The 21,197-nt window shown below is 36.7% G+C and overlaps 1 protein-coding gene across 2 annotated transcripts; it reads left to right on the top strand.

Moving 5' to 3' along the window:
- The first annotated feature begins 598 nt into the window (after positions 1-598).
- VCF2 (VCP nuclear cofactor family member 2) lies at positions 599-20,104 on the top strand. 2 transcript variants are annotated; one of them, XM_003735742.5, is made up of 3 exons: positions 599-649; positions 3,890-3,986; positions 16,297-20,104. In XM_003735742.5, the coding sequence occupies exons 1-3, from the start codon at positions 630-632 to the stop codon at positions 16,522-16,524; spliced, it is 345 nt and encodes a 114-aa protein (XP_003735790.1). In that variant the 5' UTR covers positions 599-629; the 3' UTR covers positions 16,525-20,104. The 2 variants fall into 2 exon arrangements, with proteins under 2 accessions (XP_003735790.1, XP_035144432.1); XM_035288541.3 differs by having other exon boundaries at positions 599-3,541.
- The last annotated feature ends 1,093 nt before the right edge of the window (positions 20,105-21,197 follow it).

Genomic DNA, 21,197 nt, shown 5'->3' with positions numbered 1-21,197 from the left:
GGTAAGGCAGACTTTATCCATCAGGATAGGTGTAGGGACCACTGCAATGGGGTGTTATGTAGTGAGGGGAGAGAAACTTGGTTCCACTCCAAATACAACAAGGAAAAGCGGGGATTTATAGCCAAAAAGCAGGGTGGGGAGCAATGGATGGAAAATTACCAAGCAGAAACACCAAGGGTAAGGGGGTATTCTGGCTAAATTGAGCTAAGAGGATTCTTGGTGAAGGTGGACTCCGGTGACCAGACATCACCTGTGGGATGAGGAACCTAACTGAGATATTGAGGGTGGAGAATTCTAACTAAACTGACTTAGCAGGATTCTTGTTAAAATTGCGCAATGCAGAGACAAACATGGAAGTCTAAAAGTTCCCTGTCCAGGGCTGTCTGCTCCGCAGCCTCAGCTGCAGGGTCACTTAGCCCCTAGCTGGGTTAGGTTTCCTTTATGGTACGGATCTTTAGGTCTCGAATCAGCCACTTTCCACATCTGTCCCCCACCCTCAGGGACCTCCCCGGGCTCCGAAGCGCAGGCCCAGAGCCCGTCAATCGTAGGCCAGCCCCGCCCTCCGGGCTGCGTTTTTCCGGCGGCGCGGAAACTTCTTGCGCGGTTGCTATGGTTCTGAGGGCAAGACTATGGGAGGCTGCCCTGTACGGTAGGTTCGTCGGGGCCTTTCCGACCGGTACCAGTCCATTCTCTGGTCCCCACCGTCATCACGCTTTGCTTTCTCAGCCAAGATCTCGGGGCTTGGCTCGGGGCGGTTACGCAGCGGAGATGTGTTTTCCTCCGGGGTTTGTGGCACTCGGCTCGCAGGACTTGGAGGTAGCAGTGTTGCTCCGCGAAACGGCCCTGCTAGCCTCAGCCCAGCCCTTCGCACTTGAAAAAAATGCCGCGAAGCGTTCTCCGAAAGAAAATGCTGGTTCTTTGGTGGTCGGTGCCTTACAAGCCCTGGAGGCGGGGGTGAGGTGGGGAGACGTGGCCCCTTGTGAAAACTCAGTCAGTGGACAATAATACCATTCTGTTTTTCAAATTGGCATTTCTTCGGTGAGGCTGTTAGGTACCCTGGCAACTAGTATTTTTGTTTCCCTGGTTGGTTTTGTCATCTTTCTCTACGTGATACTGGGGTTCTATGTACCTTTATCAGTGTATTCTTTCATTACAAACGTCTTTGAATCTCATTGTAGAAAACTTAGACTTTAAAGTGCAATAAGAAAGCCAGTCTTACCCACAGTCTGATCACCCAGCCATGACCATTAATCGTATTTTGTGATAAATTTCCTTGGATGTTTTTCATTCATAAAGTTGCATTCTAAACAAATGAGATTAACGTCGTATGATGATTTAAACATCCCGCTTTTTAAACTCAGCTTCACACTTTGAAAAACCGTTTTGATAGTTTTAGTCTGTTTTAAAAACAATGCAAACATATTGTGAGCTGTTGAAAGTTTCAGTAAAACTTGAGCGCAAAATATTCAAAATACCATGATCAAAGACAACCATCACCATGCTCCCTAATGAAGGCAGGAGCTGTGGCTTGTGTTTGTTCTACTATTTTATCCTGGGCACCTGGAGGAGTGCCTAGCACTTACTGGATGCTCAATAAACATTGTGTTTTTAGTAGAGACGGGGTTTCATCTTGTTGACCAGGATGGTCTCGATCTCTTGACCTCGTGATCCACCCGCCCATTGCACTCCAGCCTGGGTAACAAGAGCGAAACTCCATCTCAAAAATAAAATAAAATAAATAAAAAATAAACATTGTGAAATAAAATAATATTTACATCCAGTCATTTTTTCTGTATGTAATCACTCATTTCGTAGTGGAGTATAATATAGCAAGTTTTCTACATGATTTTTTATTTGGCATTTTGTAGTCAGCATTTGCCTGTGTTATTAGGATATCTTAAAAATCCGTTTTATTGGCCTCAGCCATTTCAGTTGACAAAGTGCATTTACTTGGTTGGTAACAGACTCAGGACAGAGCCCAGATCTTTCTAGGTTCGAAGCTCTTTCTTTCATTTCATAATAATCTCACTGAGGCTTTTGTAAGATGTAGCCTAGAATTTCCTTGGTAGATGCGGTGGATCTTTTATTGCTGCTCCATATTTTGATCAGCTGTTAGTATATTGCCTATCTTTCAAAAAAAAAGACCCTACCCTGGATCAATTCATAGAACTGAGATTCTGAAAGGCATCCTAAGGTTATTTTCTGAAAGGCATGCTAAGGTTATTTTCTGGAAGGCATCCTAAGGTTATTTAGGCCAGTGGTGAAAAGCTAGTCAACAGAGCCTGCTGCACTGATTTAGATCATGTAATGAGGAGCTTGCAATATAAAGGAAAATACACTAACTATGAATTCAGGGGCCAAATTACCAACATGCTCTTGGAATTAGGGGCACAGACATATGACAGTAAACAGTATATAGGAAGCTAGCCTCATCTGACTACAAAGGTCTTTCCCCAAATCCAACTAAAACTGCTTTGGCATGCCTCACACATGTCTGGGGGAAAAAAATCACATTTCCTGCAAAAAAAAAAAAAAAGTGCCTTTTTAAACACTGTATACAAATAAGCTGGATTCATTTATACTGGCAAGTTCTTTATCATAAAGATATTGTTTGATTGGGACATGCAGTTCTTCATTAGCTTTTACTTCCTGAAACTTTTGTGGAGGACCTTGGGCCAAGGCTAAAGAAACCTTTCCTTCCAGCCTTAGCTCTACACCCTTCCTCATTTTACTGTCTGAGTAACTGTGCTTCTCTGGGCCTGCTCTTTCCTCAATTTTAAGAAGAGTTCAGGCTATGTTAGTGGGTGTCACAGGAAAGCAGATCTAGGGAGGGATGTGGTTAAAGAGCCCCTGTTCCTAGTACAGGAACTCCTTTTTTTCCTATTATATGTTGCTTTTAGTTTCTTAAAGAAAGTGGTTTAATTTAACAGAGTGTTGGAAATCACTGTGCTACATGATCAGTACTCAGTGTCCCAAAGGTGAGAATTGATTAAAGAGTAATGAAATTATAAAAATGGGTAAACTCAGCCATTCTTAGAAGTACCAAAAACTCAAAAGTAGTCTCTAAGCAGATGGCTGGGGAGAATGTCTGATTCATAATAGAGTGCTATGAAAATTATGTCAAATGCTGCAATCTGATTACTTATTGACAAGGAACTTGAGACTGAAGATGTAATCTTACCAATCATTAAAAACAATTTTGAAAAAAGAGTATCTCAAGGAAGTAAAAGGCCACAATCTGAAGGAAGTAATCAGTGACAATCTAGTGGAGTAACTACTATGTCATAATACTAGTTGGTATAGCAACAGTAAGTGCCTAACCACATTCAACATACAAGAAATAGCTCTTCAGTGTCCCTACACCATTACAAGTGTAATGACTTGTATTTATTAGCATAATATAGCTTTAATTGAGCTATAATTACTAGTAAATAGACACTGGCAGTTATACATATCTTAAGTGTTATCTAGTGGAAGGGATTAAAACATCACTTACCCTGGAAATGTAACTTCATGGAGTCAAGACAATGAAACTGATCAGGTAGATTTTGAAAAGTTAGCTATTAAATTCCTCATGTTCTTACTTTATTTTCAAGGGTCACTTAAAGTTATGAAAATTATTTCTAGAAATGAAATTTATAGCCTGACTTTACTTATAGTTCTTGTATTACATTTTTTATCTTCATGCCTGGTAATGGAGTACTTAAGACTTTTATATCTTGGGATAGCAGATAGTGACATATTTTTTCAGGCAAGGTCTCATATATATATATATATATATATATATATATATATATATATATATGTTGTCACTGCTTTGCAGTTTAAGCGTCCAAAAGATTAATTGTTAGATGACATATTTTCCTCTCTCTTTGCAATTTATTTTCAGGAAAAGAAGAAATGGCAATAAAGAGGGCAACCATCATTCCCCCCAGCCCAAAAGGAGTAAGAGAAGCCCTGTCTTTCAGGATTCTCGAGATACAGAGGTAGGAAATATGATTAGATAACCTCTCTTTCATTCATTGCCTACACTGACAATCCAACTTGTGTTCCCTAATGAAAAGAAATGTATTATTCCAAGAAACCTTCATAAAAGTTTTCTTGCTTGATTACAGTGGCTTTTGAGCTGGAGCTCTTAATTATTCTATATAATATCTCACGGAAGATGGGAAAGAAGCACAGAAAAAGTTTGCTAAACATAATCAGGAGGAATTACGCCCAGTAATTTTGCCCCTCATATGAGCAGGGAATAGTAGTCCTACTCGCCTTCTTTTCTTATGGAAAACATATTTTCTAGTATGTAGTGATATGTTATTAGCTGGAAGGCAAGTCTTGCTTTCTCAGTGAAAAATCTGGGGCAGTCTCATGATTTTGCAAAACTTTAATGGTGCTGGAAAAAGAGCTTGAAGTTTTTAATTTTTTATTGATATAGAATAGTTGTACATGTTTTGGGGGTACATGTGATATTTTGATACCTGTATATAATATGTAATGATCAAATCAGGATAACTGGGATATCTATCACCTCAAACATATATCTTTTATTTGTCTTAGGATCTTATAATTCTTCTTTTCTATTTTGAAATATATAATAAATTATTATTAACTGTAATTTTCCTACCATACTATTGAATACGATAACTTATTCCTTCTATATAACTGTATTTTTATACCCCTTAGCCAACTTCTTTTCATCTCCCCTTCCTCTTTTCTAATCCTCTGGTAACCACCATTCTAAGGAGCTTGAATTTTAACTTCAAGGTGCTTCACTTTAATGACTTGTATTCATTAGCATAATATAGCTTTAATTGAGATATAATTACTAGTAGAGTGTTAAAGGAGCCTCGTAAAGTCTTTCTGAGTTAATCCTTTTAGTTAGTAACTATGTATGGCATACTTTTCCCTTTTTTGAGCAAGATGAGAAACAATTATCAATCCATGTCCTCTTCCTGGTACCTGTCTATACACAGGTATGATTATCCGAGATCCTGGGCAGCTACTTGGATGGGTAAAATGTAACTATATTTAACTTATGTAATTTGTTCTCTTAGGTGCTGGGGGATTTTTGTTGGATAAAGACCCAAACATTTCTGTACAAGTATCTCTTACTTACCAGGAGCATTCATTTTTACCTTTTTTTCCTGGTTATCTTTTATTCTTTATTATTTTTTAAATTATACTTTAAGTTCTAGGGTACATGTGCAGATTGTGCAGGTTTGTTACATGGGTATATGCCATGGTGGTTTGCTACATCCATCCCCCCATCATCTACATTAGGTAATTCTCCTAATGTTATCCCTCCCCAGTCCCCCCACCCCTTGCTATCCCTCCACTAGCTCTCCCACCCCCCAACAGGCCCTGGTGTATGATGTTCCCTTCCCTGTGTCCATGTGTTCTCATTGTTCAACATCCACTTTTGAGTGAGAACATGTGGTGTTTGGTTTTCTGTTCTTGTGTCAGTTTGCTGCGAATGATGATTTCCAGCTTCATCCATGTCCCTGCAAAGGACATTAACTTATCCTTTTTATGGCTACATAGTATTCCATGGTGTATATGTGCCACAGTGTCTTTATCCAGTCTGTCATTGATGGGCATTTGGGTTGGTTCCAAGTCTTTGCTATTGTAAACAGTGCCACAATGAACATACGTGTACATGTGTCTTTGTAATAGAACAGTTTATAATCCTATTTATAATACTTCGGGTATATACCCAGCAATGGGATTGCTGGGTTAAATGGTATTTCTATTTCTAGATCCTTGAGGAATCACCACACTGTCTTCCACAATGGTTGAACTAATTTAGACTCCCACCGGTTTATTGAATAATAGAAGAAATTAAGAGTGGAAAATTATGTAGATATATACACAAATGGCTTATCTGGAGCAGATCTCTGCCTTTTTCTTTTCCCTACTGTATAGATTAGGAAAAGATTTTCTGTCCTAATGCTACAATTCCAAGGGGACAGCAGAAGTAAGACAAATGAGAGAAAAACAGAACCAGGAGGCCCCACATACTTTTAAAATTAGAGTTCTATGAATCCTATTATTTTTTTTAACTGATAGGAAATCTCCCCTTGTCAGATTATTTTAAGTAATATCAATTCAGATGACAACTGAGACATTTTTTTTTGAGACAGAGTCTCACTGGGTCACCCAGACTGAAGGTGCCATGGCATGATCTCCGCTCGCTGCATCCCCCACCTCCTGGGTCAAGTGATTCTTGTGCCTCAGCCTCCTGAGTAGCTGGGATTACAGACATGTACCACCGTGCCTGGCTAATTTTTGTATTTCAGTAGAGATGGGGTTTTTCCATGTTGGCCAGGCTGGTCTTGAACTCCTGGCCTTAAATGATTCTCCTGCCTTGGCCTCCCAAAGTGCTGGGATTACAGGTGTGTGGCACCACGCCCCACCATTGGTGAAATTTTTTGAAGAACATTTTCTCTTAGGTTCTTAGTAGTTTAGAGTCATTCTCATTAAGTTTGATTCCATACATTCTAAGAGACAGAACTACTTTGGGAGACATTTTTAGGGATGAAATTGTTGTTGAACAAAATAATGGTCATTAGATGTGGTTTTAAACACTATGGCAAAATGGGAACCTTGCGAAATTAGGTTCTACTTACATTCAAAATGGAGGAACAAGCTTTTTCAAAGACGGCCCAATCTGTTTCGTGCATTTTAAGAAGCCTTGTTCATGTAGCATACTAAACATCCCAAGCACTTTCATTTTGCAGTTGAATCTTACAATCTCAGTTGTTTTAATGAATTGAAGATGAATATGTCCACATGTTTTTTTCTGCAGATGAGGATTACCTATCAGTCTTTTTTTTCATTTCTTTTTGTTTGTTCAAATCCCATTTACTGAATTGAGACAAGGTGAGTTGCATAGATTTTTAAATAATTGTATCGATTCTATTATAAATTTAATTTGTAAGGTGAAAAATAACTTACAGCTCAGTGTCTGTTCTAACTTCATCTTATGAGAGAAACTGAGCTACAAAAAGCATAGATTATTTACCCCATCAGCGCAGAGAAGTTAACATATTAATATCATTGCCTTGCTAATTTGGAAAGTGGTTGTAATTCAACAACCTAATTAACTTGGTATTTTACAGTTCATAAGATTCCACAATGTTTCTAGTATTAGGGAATGTGGAGGTGTCATTTTAAATGCACTGGATCTTTGGGAGCACATATTTTAAGTGCCCTCTGATGGATTTGGTTAGGATCATCTGTTTTACTTACTCAAGTTTCTACAGGTGCCTTTGAATAAACATCATATTATTATTCCAGGGATAGAATATGTATTAGGAATGAATGTTTTGTTATGGAGGTTCATATAAAGGAAAAGCTCTAAGGCATGGGGGGATAGAATTGAGAGGAAAGCTAAGGCTTGAAAGAAAGTAAACTACCAGGTTCATCTGCTATTACAATTAGAAAGGGTTATATAATTTTATATCATAGATACATGCACGAATTTTGGCTCTGTTTTTATGAAGATATTCTGTAATTGATATTCCTTCTCATCTCCTCAGTTCTATTTATCTACTGTTTTCTTTCTTAGCCTGCTAAGGTTCTCTTTTCACTTCCTAACTAATCTTGCATCTGGTTTATTTTTCTCTGAAGTACTGTGTCTTTTCTCTCTCTTCTAAATCCAAACTGTAATCTGCATTCACTCCCTTTTATTTCTCACCTCCCTTCATACAGCTTCTCACTAAACCTTACCTCCTCCATCCCCTCCCTACTCTTTTGCTATAACATATGTCAGGAAACATCTGAGACTTCCTGAATTTCATTACCAAATATTTACTGAGCACTTACCATTTGGCAATCATTGTCCTGGGTGCTTGGCATCAACTTAGATGTCTCTGTCATTTCCTCAATGGCTCGTTTCTATTCTACCTCCACATGTATCAAATACATCCCTTTCTTTACATTTCCACCATCCTAATTCACGCTTGCATTGTCTCTTGCTTGATACATTGCAAAATTTCCCAGTGGTTTTTGTGGTCTCATCCACCCCCTATTTGATTCATACATTGCAATGCTCTTCCTAAATATAGATCAGAGCGTTTACCTTATGCTCAAATACCTGTTTGTACAGACTTCTTAGAGTGACATTCAAGGCCCCTGATAACCTAGCCATATCTTCTCTTGCATATTTTGGCTCTCACTAACTCCTCTCTGGGAGATATCAGCCACGTCATCTGTGGCTTTGTCTACTCAAAATCTCTTCTTCAGCTTACTTGTACTCTTATTGTTCTCTCCATTTGTCACACCCTTCCTGTTAATATTTTCTGTATCTTTCAAGGCCTAGCACAGATGGCTTTCATTTTAAGAAACCTCCTCTATTTCCCCAGTCAGCATTCATGGCTACATTCTTGTCATTGCAATAGCTTGATGCTGTCATTCTCAAAGTATTGTATTTTTCTTCATTAGGCTCAAAAATTCCCTGTTGAATCCCTAAGTAGCCGAAGCAAAGTGCCTCCTTATACACTGTATAATAGACATGCAAATATTTGTTTAGATACTGGTTGGACATCAGAACAATCTGTGCCTACTTGAGAGCTTCTCAGAGGTTGGGCCCCAGCATGTGCATGTGAGTCAAAGTGTCAGAAAGCCACACAGGTGATTGTGATGCCTATTCTAAAACAGAATACGTTATGGCAAATCCCTGCTGGCCTCAAAGTTTCTTTGGTTACAGGTAAGTATGCAGATTTTGTTATGGCCCAAACTAACCTAAATCCTGCTTTTTCACACAAACATGGACTCCAGGGTTTTTGTAAAGTGCCTTTGTGAATTTTGCATAATGAGATACCCTTCTTTAGTGTCTTCATAAATATAATTTTATTTTGCTATGTATGTAAATTTGCAAGGGCTCTGTTCTTCATCTGCCTTGCACAGATACCAGCATTAAACCTGTATTGAAAATGAAGAGAAAAAGAAAGCTTTGTAACTGTCAGATAGGATAAGCATTCCGGTAAGACATTTTTATGAGGAATCAGGAGGATGATGAAAATGTTTTATATATTATGAGTCTTTCCAAATACTCGAGTGCTTAAAAGTCTTATTTATTCTCTGATAAAAGAATTTGCAGTTTGCAAGGCTGAGGCAGGAGGATCCCTTGAGCCCAGGAGTTCAAGGCCACAGAGAGCTGGGATTACAGCAATCCAGCCTGGGTGTTCCAGCGAGAGTTTGTCTCTTAAAAAATAAAGTGTAGTAAGGTTAATGCTTCTGTGCTAAGATAGCAGTTTCAAGTGTCAAAACCATATACCATCAAGAAGCAAATTTTCCTCTCAGTCATTCTGACAATAAAACAATCCATTAAGTGGGATATCTCACATGAAATAGATTCACAGGGTAAGTGTAACAAAGCCCAGATTACATGATATAGGCTATGTTTATTAACTGAACAGCATTATTGGCCTAGAAAATGCTAGTGTATGTGACTTTTTAGATGCTCTTTAGTAGGCTAAAGGAGATTAAACCCTCTTGCCAAAACCTCCTTTATGGAATCATAGTGCTTTTTAAGTCTTTGCTTTGAAGTCAGAAGTAACTGAATCCAAAAGCAGATTTTACTTCATTTTGTAGTAGCATTCTTTAGTTTGCTTACTTACAAATAACATGTTTGTTTTTCACAAAAGAAATATATTTGAAGTAGATGGGTTAGAAAGTGAAGATGCAAAACTAAAAGTTAAAAAAATTAAAGTCCCAACTATATATATGTGAACTCAAAATATCTGAGACAGGTCTCAATCAATTTAGAAAGTTTCTTTTGCCAAGGTTAAGGACACACCCTTGACACAGCCTCAGGAGGTCCTGACAACATGTGCCCAAGATGATTGGGGTATAGCTTGCTTTTATACATTTTAGGGAGAGAGAAGACACCAATCAATATGTGTAAGATAAACATTGGTTCAGTCTGGAAAGACAGGGCAGTTTGAAGCTGGGGCTTCCAGGTCATAGGTAGGTAAGAGACAAGAGGTTGAATTCTTTTGAGCCCTTGATCTGCCTTTCACTGAATATACAATTTAATCTGGCTTGGTGAATCTGCATTTTTACACAAACAAAAGGGCAGAGGGAACAATCAGATACACATTTGTCTCAGGTGAGCACAGGGATGACTTTCTGTCTGGCACCTGTGAAGGTAAGTTATCAGTTTACATTGCCAGGGCAAAATTCAACAGAACTGTTTTAGGGTAAGATCTTAAGGCCCACAAAGGATTTTCTTATTGGCAAATTGTGAGAAAGGTATGTTGCTTTTAAAAAAATTTTGTACCTATCGGATTTAAGAATAAAATGGGAAGCCGGTTTGCCTGATGTCGTTCTCAGCTTGACTTTTCCCTCAGCTTAATGATTTTAGAACCCTGAGATTTATTTTACTTCACATTTCTCCCACTTTCTTAAATCTTTTGGAGAAAGCATTTTAGAAGAAAATGAGTCTCTGGTCTCAGATTTTGTTTGATCTCTTGTGGCAAGAATGGTTTATTTCTAGATGGGTAGTCACACATTATTAGGAAATCTCATTTCTAGCAGGTTGTGAAGTATCATGTCCTATGAAGTGAAAATAGGGGGAGGAAGAGAGAAAGAATACAACAAACAAGAAGATGGAGAACAATCCTGGAAAATCAATATAGGACATATTACTCTGAAGTCCATATATCAGTAGGCAGGTATGAAAGTGTTTTATGTATGTAAATAGATTGCTGTTATTTTTTTCTGAAGCTTAAATTGTCTAGCTTCAGTTCACAGGGCTTTAAGAAAGCACAGGTTAATTTTTAGTGATTTCAAATCAGGAAAAATGGAAAAAAGGAAAGGAAAGAAGTAAAAAAAAAATAAACATTATTTTTGGAGACTTGTAGCCAGGAAAAATTGTAGAATTCAGTCTAAACTAGAAAATAATAAAAATTGAAAAAACATTAGGCAAGACTAGAATCTAACAACAGGTATACCACAGTTCATTTTGAAACATATTTTTTCTCTCTCTGACCCCCATTTTCACTAAAAACAAACCATATGACAAATTTATGTGTAAAGTAAGTGTTAGTTTTACAATTTGCATAAACTCAGCAAGAATACCTATTGGCCATGCAGGCTCTTTTGTTTTTTGAGTTGGCTTTGCTGGAACTTCATTCCATAAGGAATCTCAGATTACACTTCAAAGCCTTTAGCCCAGCCATGGATTTATCTATGCCTGTAAATACCTATATTAATTGGGTGAATTCCTTACTGAGGTCCCAAGATATTCTGGAACTCTTTGGGCCTATCAGAAAGTGCCATTCTTTACTTACCACAGGTCAGGAACCTGTGCAGGAACTGTATAGACAATATATGAGGCTAGCTTTCTCAAGGGGATTTTATTGGTTCTATAAGTCAACTTTGATTCCTTAAAACAATCTGTTTGTATCTGAAAGTATGCCATTCCAATCAAAGCCTCAGTAAACTAATCAGTGTCTTCAATTGTGTCATGTTACAAAAGAAAAGAGAGTCTTATCAAATTTTTGCAAATAACTATACTACCATAAACTACATATAATTGCAAATAGTTTTCAAGTTCTGGAGAAATCAGGTAGAGAGAAATATGCTTCAGATTTTTTCACAAGAGCATAATTTACCCACTTGTTAAAAAGTGGTAAAATAGGTCAAAGAAAAACAAAAGTTAGAAAAATAAAGTTAGAAATTCAGAAACAAAAGTTTCTGAATTTCAAACAATGTTTCAAAGTCACAAAAAGATTATTTCAGTTTTCCATTGTCTAGTCTATGTAAGTAACTCCTGTTCTCAATGTTTATGAACACATTAGCTCTCTGTGGGAGTCTTGGAAGTTTTTCCTCTATTATGGTATTACAATCTCCATACTTATCCAAAACCTGCATTAAAGAGCACCTGTCAGAGTCCTATATCTGATTGTAAAACCACCTTTTGAAAAATGATAAAAGTAAAACAACCATGAATGACAAGAGTTCTAAAATTGTCATAATTAAAGACACAATTGACAAGGAAATTTGGTTACTTCTGTGGCATACAACAATTTTACATAATCATAATTACTACTGATAACATATACCAGGGGTTCCCAGTCGCCAGACTTGCAGACTAGTACTGGTCCATGGCCTCTTAGGAACCAGGCTGCACAGGAGGAGGTCAGTGGTGGGCAAGCGAGCGATACTGCCTGAGCTCTGCCTCCTGTCAGATCAGTGGCGGCATTAGACTCTTATAGGAGCACGAACTCTATTGTAAACCGCACATGTGAGGGATCTAGGCTCTATGTTCCTTATGAGAATCTAATGCCTGATGATCTGAGGTAGAACAGTTTAATCCTGAAGCCATACCTTCCTTCCCCTATCCATGGAAAAATTGTCTTCCACGAAACTGGTCCCAAGTGCTAATAAGGTTGGGGACTGCTGATATGTACCAAAACATATCAGTATCACATGAATTTCATACAATTTCGAAACACGTACTAGTAACACATTTATATAAATATAATCAAAAAAAAGGTTAAATGCCATTTCATACTTGACAATACTTCTTATATGATTTTATTATATCAAATAACTTGAATATGTCTCTTTTGGACTTCAGGGGACCTAATATCAAAAGATTAATGAGGACCAAAGTTAGAATGTTATTTTGGAAAGTTTGTCAACTATAAAGTGTTAAAAATACTTGATATCACAAAATAGAATCAAAGGTCATTGTAAAATAAGTCATTTATTCAGCCAAATGATGACTCAAAGATTTCCCCAAAAAAGACAAAACCCTTTATTTTTTCAGAGAGGAGACTTAATTTCTCAAACAATAAGCCTTAATAAAGATGGCATAAAGCCCATTAAATCCTCTTTTAAAATTTTATAAACAAATTTATTAAGACTTGGTCATCTTGACCATAAGATATAATTTCAATAAGCTTTTTTATAACCTTTATATTTTTTTAAATTAAGAAGTGGGTTAATGTTCCAAGAGAACCTTGTTACTGTGACTTTGGGGCCCGGATGCTGGTCTTGCATCAGCGTGCCTTCAATGTTAATGATTAATTTATAGAGAAACTGAACTAATTTATCTCTCAAAATTGGCCATTAGAATCTCATACACCCACCTCTTCCATAATAGTCCCTGGGCCTTGAGCAATTGAATAGTTTTAATTTCTGGCCCTGTGTCTTATGAACAGTTTATTTTTATTGGCATCTTCTACTGGGCCTGAAGATAAGGCTTTAACTGCTGTCACTGTTTAAGATTTAGCAGGACTTGGTGTTCTTTTTAATGCTCAGGAGTCAAAGCCCTATAACTTAAAGGCACAAGGACTTTAAAAGCAACAAAGTTACATGGATGTAATAACCTTGATTTAAAAAAACAGTTTAACCTCATTTTTTTTCTAAGCAAATCAAAACTTAATAACAATGGCATGGGAGTTATTTTGATAAAATGTAAAATTTCTTTGTTAGGACTGTTGCCAAAAGGCAAAAAAAAAAAAAATCCTCTTGCAGTGCAATTGCTGTTCCCTATGGAGAGTCCATTTAGGTAACCTGAAAATCAAAGCTAATGGAAAGGATACTTGAATTATTTATACATAGGGAGAGTGTTTCCTGGGTAATTAGTGAAAATTTTTGAATTTATAAAATTCAAAGCCAAGAGTACAGAATGTTATGTTGGAAGAAAACATTTTCTTTAGACCTTTAAGATAAAACATTTTTAGCGTCAGGCCATGGCAAACAGTTAGAACCTGTGGAAAAAAATTACAGAAGCTGAAAATGAGTTGAAGGAGATGGTTATTATCTCAGGCCTTTTCAAAGTGGAGACAAAGCTGAAAACAGCAAGATAATAAAAGTTAAAAATTGGGTTAAAAAAATTAAAATCCCTTGTAAAACAATACCTTAAGAAAATTTTGTTGTTCTAACAATTCTTTAGTGTATAAGCGTTTTTTTTAAAAAATCAAAACCTAATCTCTAAAAAAAAGACTATTATAAATAATTTTCCTTTATAGACAACTTGATGCAAATCATTAATGAGATGCTTGGACTTCCTGTTTTACCCTAGACATCTCTCTTTCTTAAATAACCAGTTATTTTAGGACAGAAATTTACCATACAAGATTCTTTCTCATATAAAATTATTTTCCCTTTAACCTTTCTTGTCAAAAATACCTTTATATTTATAAAGAGGTGAATATATAGTATGTAAAGAAAGTGGTATTTCTTTACATTGCTCTTATTTACTGGTTACTTTCACCTTGTTTCACAAATAACTTTTAAATAACCTTTGAATTAGACAAAAATTATTTTCTTTTAAATAACAAAACATTTATTAGAAAAATATTTTCCTATATTTTTTTAAATTGGAAATGATCCAGACCTTTAATGAGTATTTATTATTTAACTTACTATAACTTTAGATTTTAAATTATATGACAAGTTTATTTACAGGCATTTATTCCATTACATTTCCCTAATTAATTAATTTTTAAATGGTTTACCCAGATGAAAGCTGTGAAAGTCATTATTTAGTTATTTCTGTTAACTATGTTTATAGCCTGTAAATATAGGTTTTTCTAAGAACTTGAAGTATAAAGACTTCTGATATAGAATGACATATTATTATTATTGTTAATGGCTGATGAGATTCTCTTGTATGAATGCATGTACTATAACTACTTTGTTTTTAAATATTTAGTTGTTTCTGATTTTTAGCTATTAAAAAATATTGATAATATACAAAGGTGTTAATGAGCATTCCTATTTATATCTGTACACAATTGAGTTTAAAAACTTTTTAAATGAAGCAAATTAAAGGTAGATCTATTTTTTTCTTAATGATTATTCTAAAGAAATCCCTTCTAGCCTATGAATTTTTAATGTACACAGGATAGCATCACCCCAGTGTTGCACTGCAGTGTAAAATCAATATGTTGTCATTGGAAATAAAAATTTGATTCATCAGAAATGATTTTTAATTCTTTCCTGATTTTTCAGGCAGTACTTGTAACCGAAAAAACAAGGAAAGCTAACTAAGAGGAACCAAAGTGTGGACTTTGGGTTTCTTATCCAATGTAATAGCTTATTTAATTTTGGAATATTCATAACGTCATTACTTTGTGACAGTGGGAGTTCTAGATTTTTATACTCAGGCCTAGGAAAATATTTTTTTGAATTTTCTTTTTGAATTGGCCTTAACATTTATTCCTTAAATCAATGTGATTGCTATTGCTAACTCTCACATCTGGCTTCATTTGGTCCTTCCCATCTCTTTCCTGCACAAGTTCTTTTAACGTATGTTTCTAATTGGATGATGATGAGCATAGGTTGTTTCTTGGTACCTGTGGGCAGTGTACTGTGTGACCTAAGTTGAGCAGCTGTAAATGACCTATGGACTATGACCATTCTTGGTTTAAGTCTTACTAATGTTACCTTTGGAAAATACTTACTTAGAAGAACCATAATGCCAGCATTGTTAATATTGTAATTTGAACAAGAGTCCTTGTCATTACCTTATTCTTTTGAGAATTATAACATTGGAAGGCAGGAAATTTTTGGAAATGACTGTTTACAGGGATCCCTGAGTACCTTCTCCACCATAAAAAAGATACTGAGTCATATTAGTTCAATGAAAAAAAAGATCTTAAGAGGAAATACGCACCCTATTAAATCCATAAATATAGAAGAACAATGAATGCTAGTCATAAAATGCGAACAAGTAACATGTAACTTTGACTAAAAGTAGATCAAATGCCTTTCAGGATATGTATGTAGTATTGAATTGATATAGGAGGACCATACATGTCCACTATCAGGATATGTGTACAAAATCATTGTTTATTTGTATCTATGTGTGTATGCATGTATGTGTCTTATTTGCTTTATTGTAACTTTTACCCATAGTCCATCTTACTTGTTATGATCATAATTTCTACTACATCCTTAATATTAATTGATACTTCAGGTGGAAGATAAGTATTTACTTCTCTGATCTAGTTATTGGAATAAATGGTACACGCAAGGGTAGAGAATGTGTGAAGAGATTTGGAATTGGAAGGCCTGTGTTTGAATGCTCGCCCTGCCACTTCCTAGCTCTGTGACCTTGGACAAGGTAGTGATCTGTTTCCTCATCTGTAAAATGGGGTCTGTTAATCCCAACTTAATTGAAGGATTGTTGTGAGGATAGAATGAACTATCTTAAATGGCTCTACTTTATAAAAACCATTAAGCCCAGTATAGAGTTTTTATGCTGCTATTCTCCAAGCCAAGTGGGAAAAATATTGTAATAGCATAATAGCAATCCCCTTTCTGTCTTTTTCCTTCCAGTTTTCATGCAATGATAAGGAAAGGAGCAGCAGCTACATTAATATCCCAGAGAGAGGAAATGGACCAGAAGGCAACTTAAACCAGATTGTTACTGAACCCAATACAAACATTCCCCAGTTCTTGCACGAGGGGTATGCACCATGCCAAGGTCTTTATTCCCACATCAACCAGATCTTGAAGGAGGCTCACTTCAACAGCCTGCAGCAGCGAGGACAAGCTCCAGCATGATGAACTAGGACTTCCTTATTCCAACCTAACCTGTGCTTATAAAAGCAATTGCATACACACCAAAAAAAGTCTATTGGTTTTTAAGTCTGTATTTTAAATAACAAGTTAATGGGCAATTGTTTAATTGGAGTTTTACTGAACTATTGCAATTTTAAACGGGCCATGAATAAATTTTTATGGGATTGTTTTCAAGTTGGGTATCAAATTCATGTTAAGGTAGCAATATGAGAAAACTTATACTGTGCATTGAAGCCATAGTATGTCCAATTCAGATTGGTTTCCAGATCTGTCAGTTAGAAACTCTATGTTAAACATCTTTTTAAAATACAAGTAAGTCATCATTTTAAAAAATGTAATGACAATAGCCTAGTAAAGTATATGTAGCTTTCATTTAAAAAAAAAAAAACAAAAAATCTACACTCAAAAACCATAAGTTTTTTTTCCCAAATATGCAAAGCCAGATTCAGTCTTACACTGAAATGAACTGCCATACTGCCCCTCAGAAGGTAGATGTTCTATTGAAATTGCTCTCTAGTTGTAATGGCAACAATTAGACCCAGTTTAGACTGTGAGCATGAAAACCTCCATCTAATAACTGTCTCTACTCTTTGTATTTCCAGGGAGAATGTTTGTAAGGCTCTTGAATACTTAGATACCTTCTGTATCATTTATCCTCTAGAGTGCACTTCAGACCTAGTAGGAAACACTGTACAATTCTGTCAGACAAGAAATATGTAATAACATTTTGTCTTACACAAAAATTTATTACATTAGCACATGTGATCTCATAATTCCATCTATTATGTCTAGAGTTAATGCTAATACAGTGTAAGCTACTAAACTTATGTGTAAAGTAACATGAATTATGGAAGTGGGTTGGACAGCTATATACTTCATGCTTCAAGGACCCTTTCACAGAGATTAGGGAGCTAGTTTACATTATTAAAATTGCAAAGATTTCCATGGCTTAGAAATAATGAGCTGATATGTCATTAGAAGAAACAAGCAGTACTGTTTATTTAGAGACGAGTATGTCCCCATGTTTTAGTCATACTAAAGAGGCAACCAAATTTGAATAGGGAATTCACAGATGTGCTTCCTCAGTGGTGAGCTGTGCGAACAAGGAACCAGGATGCATCAGGTTATCTGCCCTGAAATATGCAATGGAGTACAACCTGTTGCTAGATTTAAACAAAAATGCTTTTGAGTCTAACAGTCCTCTCTTCCCTGGTCACATTCTCTTTTTCACTGTATTTGGAGGTCCACAGAGTGAAGCTAGCAGATCTGAGAACTATGGAACCTCTACAAAGAGGTGTTTGCCAATTGGCAAGGTTTGGGAAAGACGTAAGGTTACAGGTTTACTGAAAGGAGAATGAGATTTTACTAAATGACAGAATTAACATATGAAGATGAACACTGTCCTAGGAAAAGAATACACACACACACACACACACACACACACACATGCACACACATTTTCATGTTTGTTTTCTTAAATATGGGTAGGATTTTAATTCCACTTGTAGTGGAATTTTAGTGTTATGGGAAAAAATTACAGCACCACACTGGCCCCGAACTTAGAGAGTAGACATGAGTCAGTTATTTCTCAATTAGATGGTTTGAGTAAGAACATTTTTTCTATGGCCATTGCTTCCAAAGTCAATATCAGAGGTGTGATGAGAAGAAATTGAATTATAAAAGGCTTTATGGCAGAAAATAGAGAAAGGATACCTGGCTACCAGTTTCTCTAACAATAAAGTGAGCAACTAAATACTAAAGGAGATGAGATGTTTGAACTTTCAACCCACACGTACACAACAGGATTCAGAAATACCCTAGAAGAATTTTGCAGGCTTAAATACACAGCATACTACTGAAAGAAAGTATCTATTAAAAACACAGTATAGTTGAAAAGCTGCGAAAGCAAATTTCCATTCATTCCCCCACCTATTTAAAGATATGAAACATAAAACTATCACCATGGCAAAGCATTATTTTTTCAAAGTAAAAAATATATATAATATATAAGACTTTTCAGTACTTAGTTGAACTAAGTACATACAATCTTATTCCAAAGTGTCAGTGTAAATCTCTTTTCCTAGTAAATACAATATGCAATCTCTGTCCTGTCTTTTGCAGATGGTCTAAACCTGTTTATGTCATAAACCGGTTTATGTCCTTTGGTCCTGAAATGAAGCTCAATATTTCACAGTAGGGAAGGAACCAAGCTGTTTAATTATCTTTGCTATGAAGGAGAAGTATTTTCAAGGAATATCAGAAGAAAGTAGAAAGGACTACTCTGGCTTTCTTTCCAAAATTAGAAGTTTGAAAAAAGGGAGCCAGATTAGTTTAAGAGGTGAAATTGGACCCTGTTATATTTTTTCAAATGAGAGTATAAAGCAAGGGCAGAATGCCACACCAATACTGAGGTGGGGTGGTGGTTGGGGAAAGGAACTGCCTTAAATTCAAACCCACCCTTGTACCACACTCTGTGTGAGTTATTTATTAACTCCTGAGGTAGTTGGTGTGGGCTCTCCACTTCATAGGTGAGGAGGGGAGGCTGACAGTAAGTTATCCCTATGACTACATGCGATCCTGAGAAAACTGAGAGTGGTTAATGATTTGCTAAAAGGAATACAATGGCCAAGCAGCAGTGCCAGGGCATCTCTGCTTTTATAGTGAAGACCAGGGCTGCCAGGCCACCTTTTTTTCTAGGGAACAATTCCCTGTTTATATAACCAAAGAAACAGTAGAATGAAACAAAGTTTAAGCTCTTCATCAGAGTCTGCATGTTGAATGATTTTCTAAATGCATTCCTTTTTACATAGCAGCATTTTCCCCATTTTCAAATGAATACTCTGTAATATTGTCACTTAAGTCCCTACAGACTGAGTCAGATCTTAAAGCTGACACTGATACCAGACTCTGTCTCCTCCTGGATTTCTTGTTCCTTCTGGCTGGAGGCTGTAGTCAAAGTATAACCTATATCATCTGAATGGAACAACTAGTTGAATACATGAACTGAGGCTGGAAAAAACAGGCAAATATTCTGACCAGGAAGCCATTCAGATCTATTTTATATTTTGTTTAAACTAAGACAGTTATCTTGAGACCAACTGTACAAAGATGGTGTACCTACCTAAATCACATGTGGGATTCTACACTGGAGCACATTTGACTGGTTGGTAATTTCCATGCATCTTCTGGCCACAATATTGTTATAATAAGTGGCAATTTTCTGGGTACCAACAAAACTACAAATTCAGTTGCCAATTATTAAGATATTGATGGAGACTATGGGGAAAATAATATTTAGGTTGAAGCGCAGAAAATACATAGCCTTCTCCAGGGAGAAAGTCATTCATTCATTCTCATCTGATGAAAGGGGGAAAATCCAACTTTTTGGTCTATAAAATCTAATTAAAATGAATAGAAAAGATTTTATATTTGTGCTATTTCTTAGGCACCAAGTGAAAATAATTGTATGAAATTAGAGTTGCTCTTCCCTTACTACTAAAAGACTTTTTTGAAGTAGGCAAGAGTGTAACATAATAAAACAAATTGATGATTAACTGATCAACATGGGAAGTATAAATTTACACGTCACTCACTTTGACAATCCCCAGACTCCAGATTTGGTATTCCATTAGACTAAGGAGTAGGTCTTTAACTTCCTGTCACTTGGATTAAGTAGGATCAATTTTGTCCATGTTTCATTGGCCCTGATTCTTTTTTTCATATCTTCTGTGGTTTCTCTGAGCTTCTTGCGGTGCCCCAAATGCATTTCTTTAGTTGGTGTATTAGTCCGTTCTCACCCTGCTGTAAAGAAATACCCGAGACTGGGTAATTTATAAAGGAAAAAGGTTTAATTGACTCACAGCTCTGCATGGCCAGGGAGGCCTCAGGAAACTTACAGTCATGGAAGAAGGGAAATGGCAGAAAGGGACTGGCAGAAGGGGAAGCAGGCACCTTCTCCACAAAGCAGCAGGAGAGAATGTGAGCATGTGGAGGAGGAAATGTCAAATGCTCGTAAAACCATCAGATCTCATGAGAACTCACTATCAGGAAAACAGCATGAGGGAAACTGCCCCCATGATCCAGTCGCCTCCCACCAGATCCCTCTCTAGACACATGGGAATTAGGGGGATTACAATTCAATGGGAGATTTGGGTAGGGACACAGCCAAACCATATCATTCTGCCCTAGCCCCTCCCAAATCTCATTCTCATGTCCTCACATTTCTTTTTTTTATTCTTTTTTTGAGACAGATTCTCACTTCATCGCCCAGGCTGGAGTGCAGTGGCACAATCTCAGCTCACTGCAACCTCTGCCTCCCGGGTTCAAGTGGCTCTCCTGCCTCAGCTTCTCAAGTAGCTGAGACGACAGGCACCTGCCATCACACCTGGCTCATTTTTTGTATTTTTAGTAGATAATAGGGTTTCGCCACATTGGCCAGGCTGGTCTCAAACTCCTGACCTCAAGTGATCCACCCACCTCAGCCTCCCAAAGTGCTGGGATTACAGACATGAGCCGCTGTATCTGTCCTCACATTTCAAAACACAATCATTCCTTCCCAGCAGTCCCCCAAAGTCTTACTTCAGCATTAACCCAAAAGTCCAAGTCCAAAGTCTCATCTGAAACAAGGCAAGTCCCTTCCACCGAGGAGCCTGTAA

Source organism: Callithrix jacchus, chromosome X (assembly GCF_049354715.1).
Source record: "Callithrix jacchus isolate 240 chromosome X, calJac240_pri, whole genome shotgun sequence".
In the NCBI taxonomy this organism is placed as follows: domain Eukaryota; kingdom Metazoa; phylum Chordata; class Mammalia; order Primates; family Cebidae; genus Callithrix; species Callithrix jacchus.
Note: the sequence above shows the minus strand (reverse complement) of the source record. Positions and strands in the feature narration are given on the sequence as shown.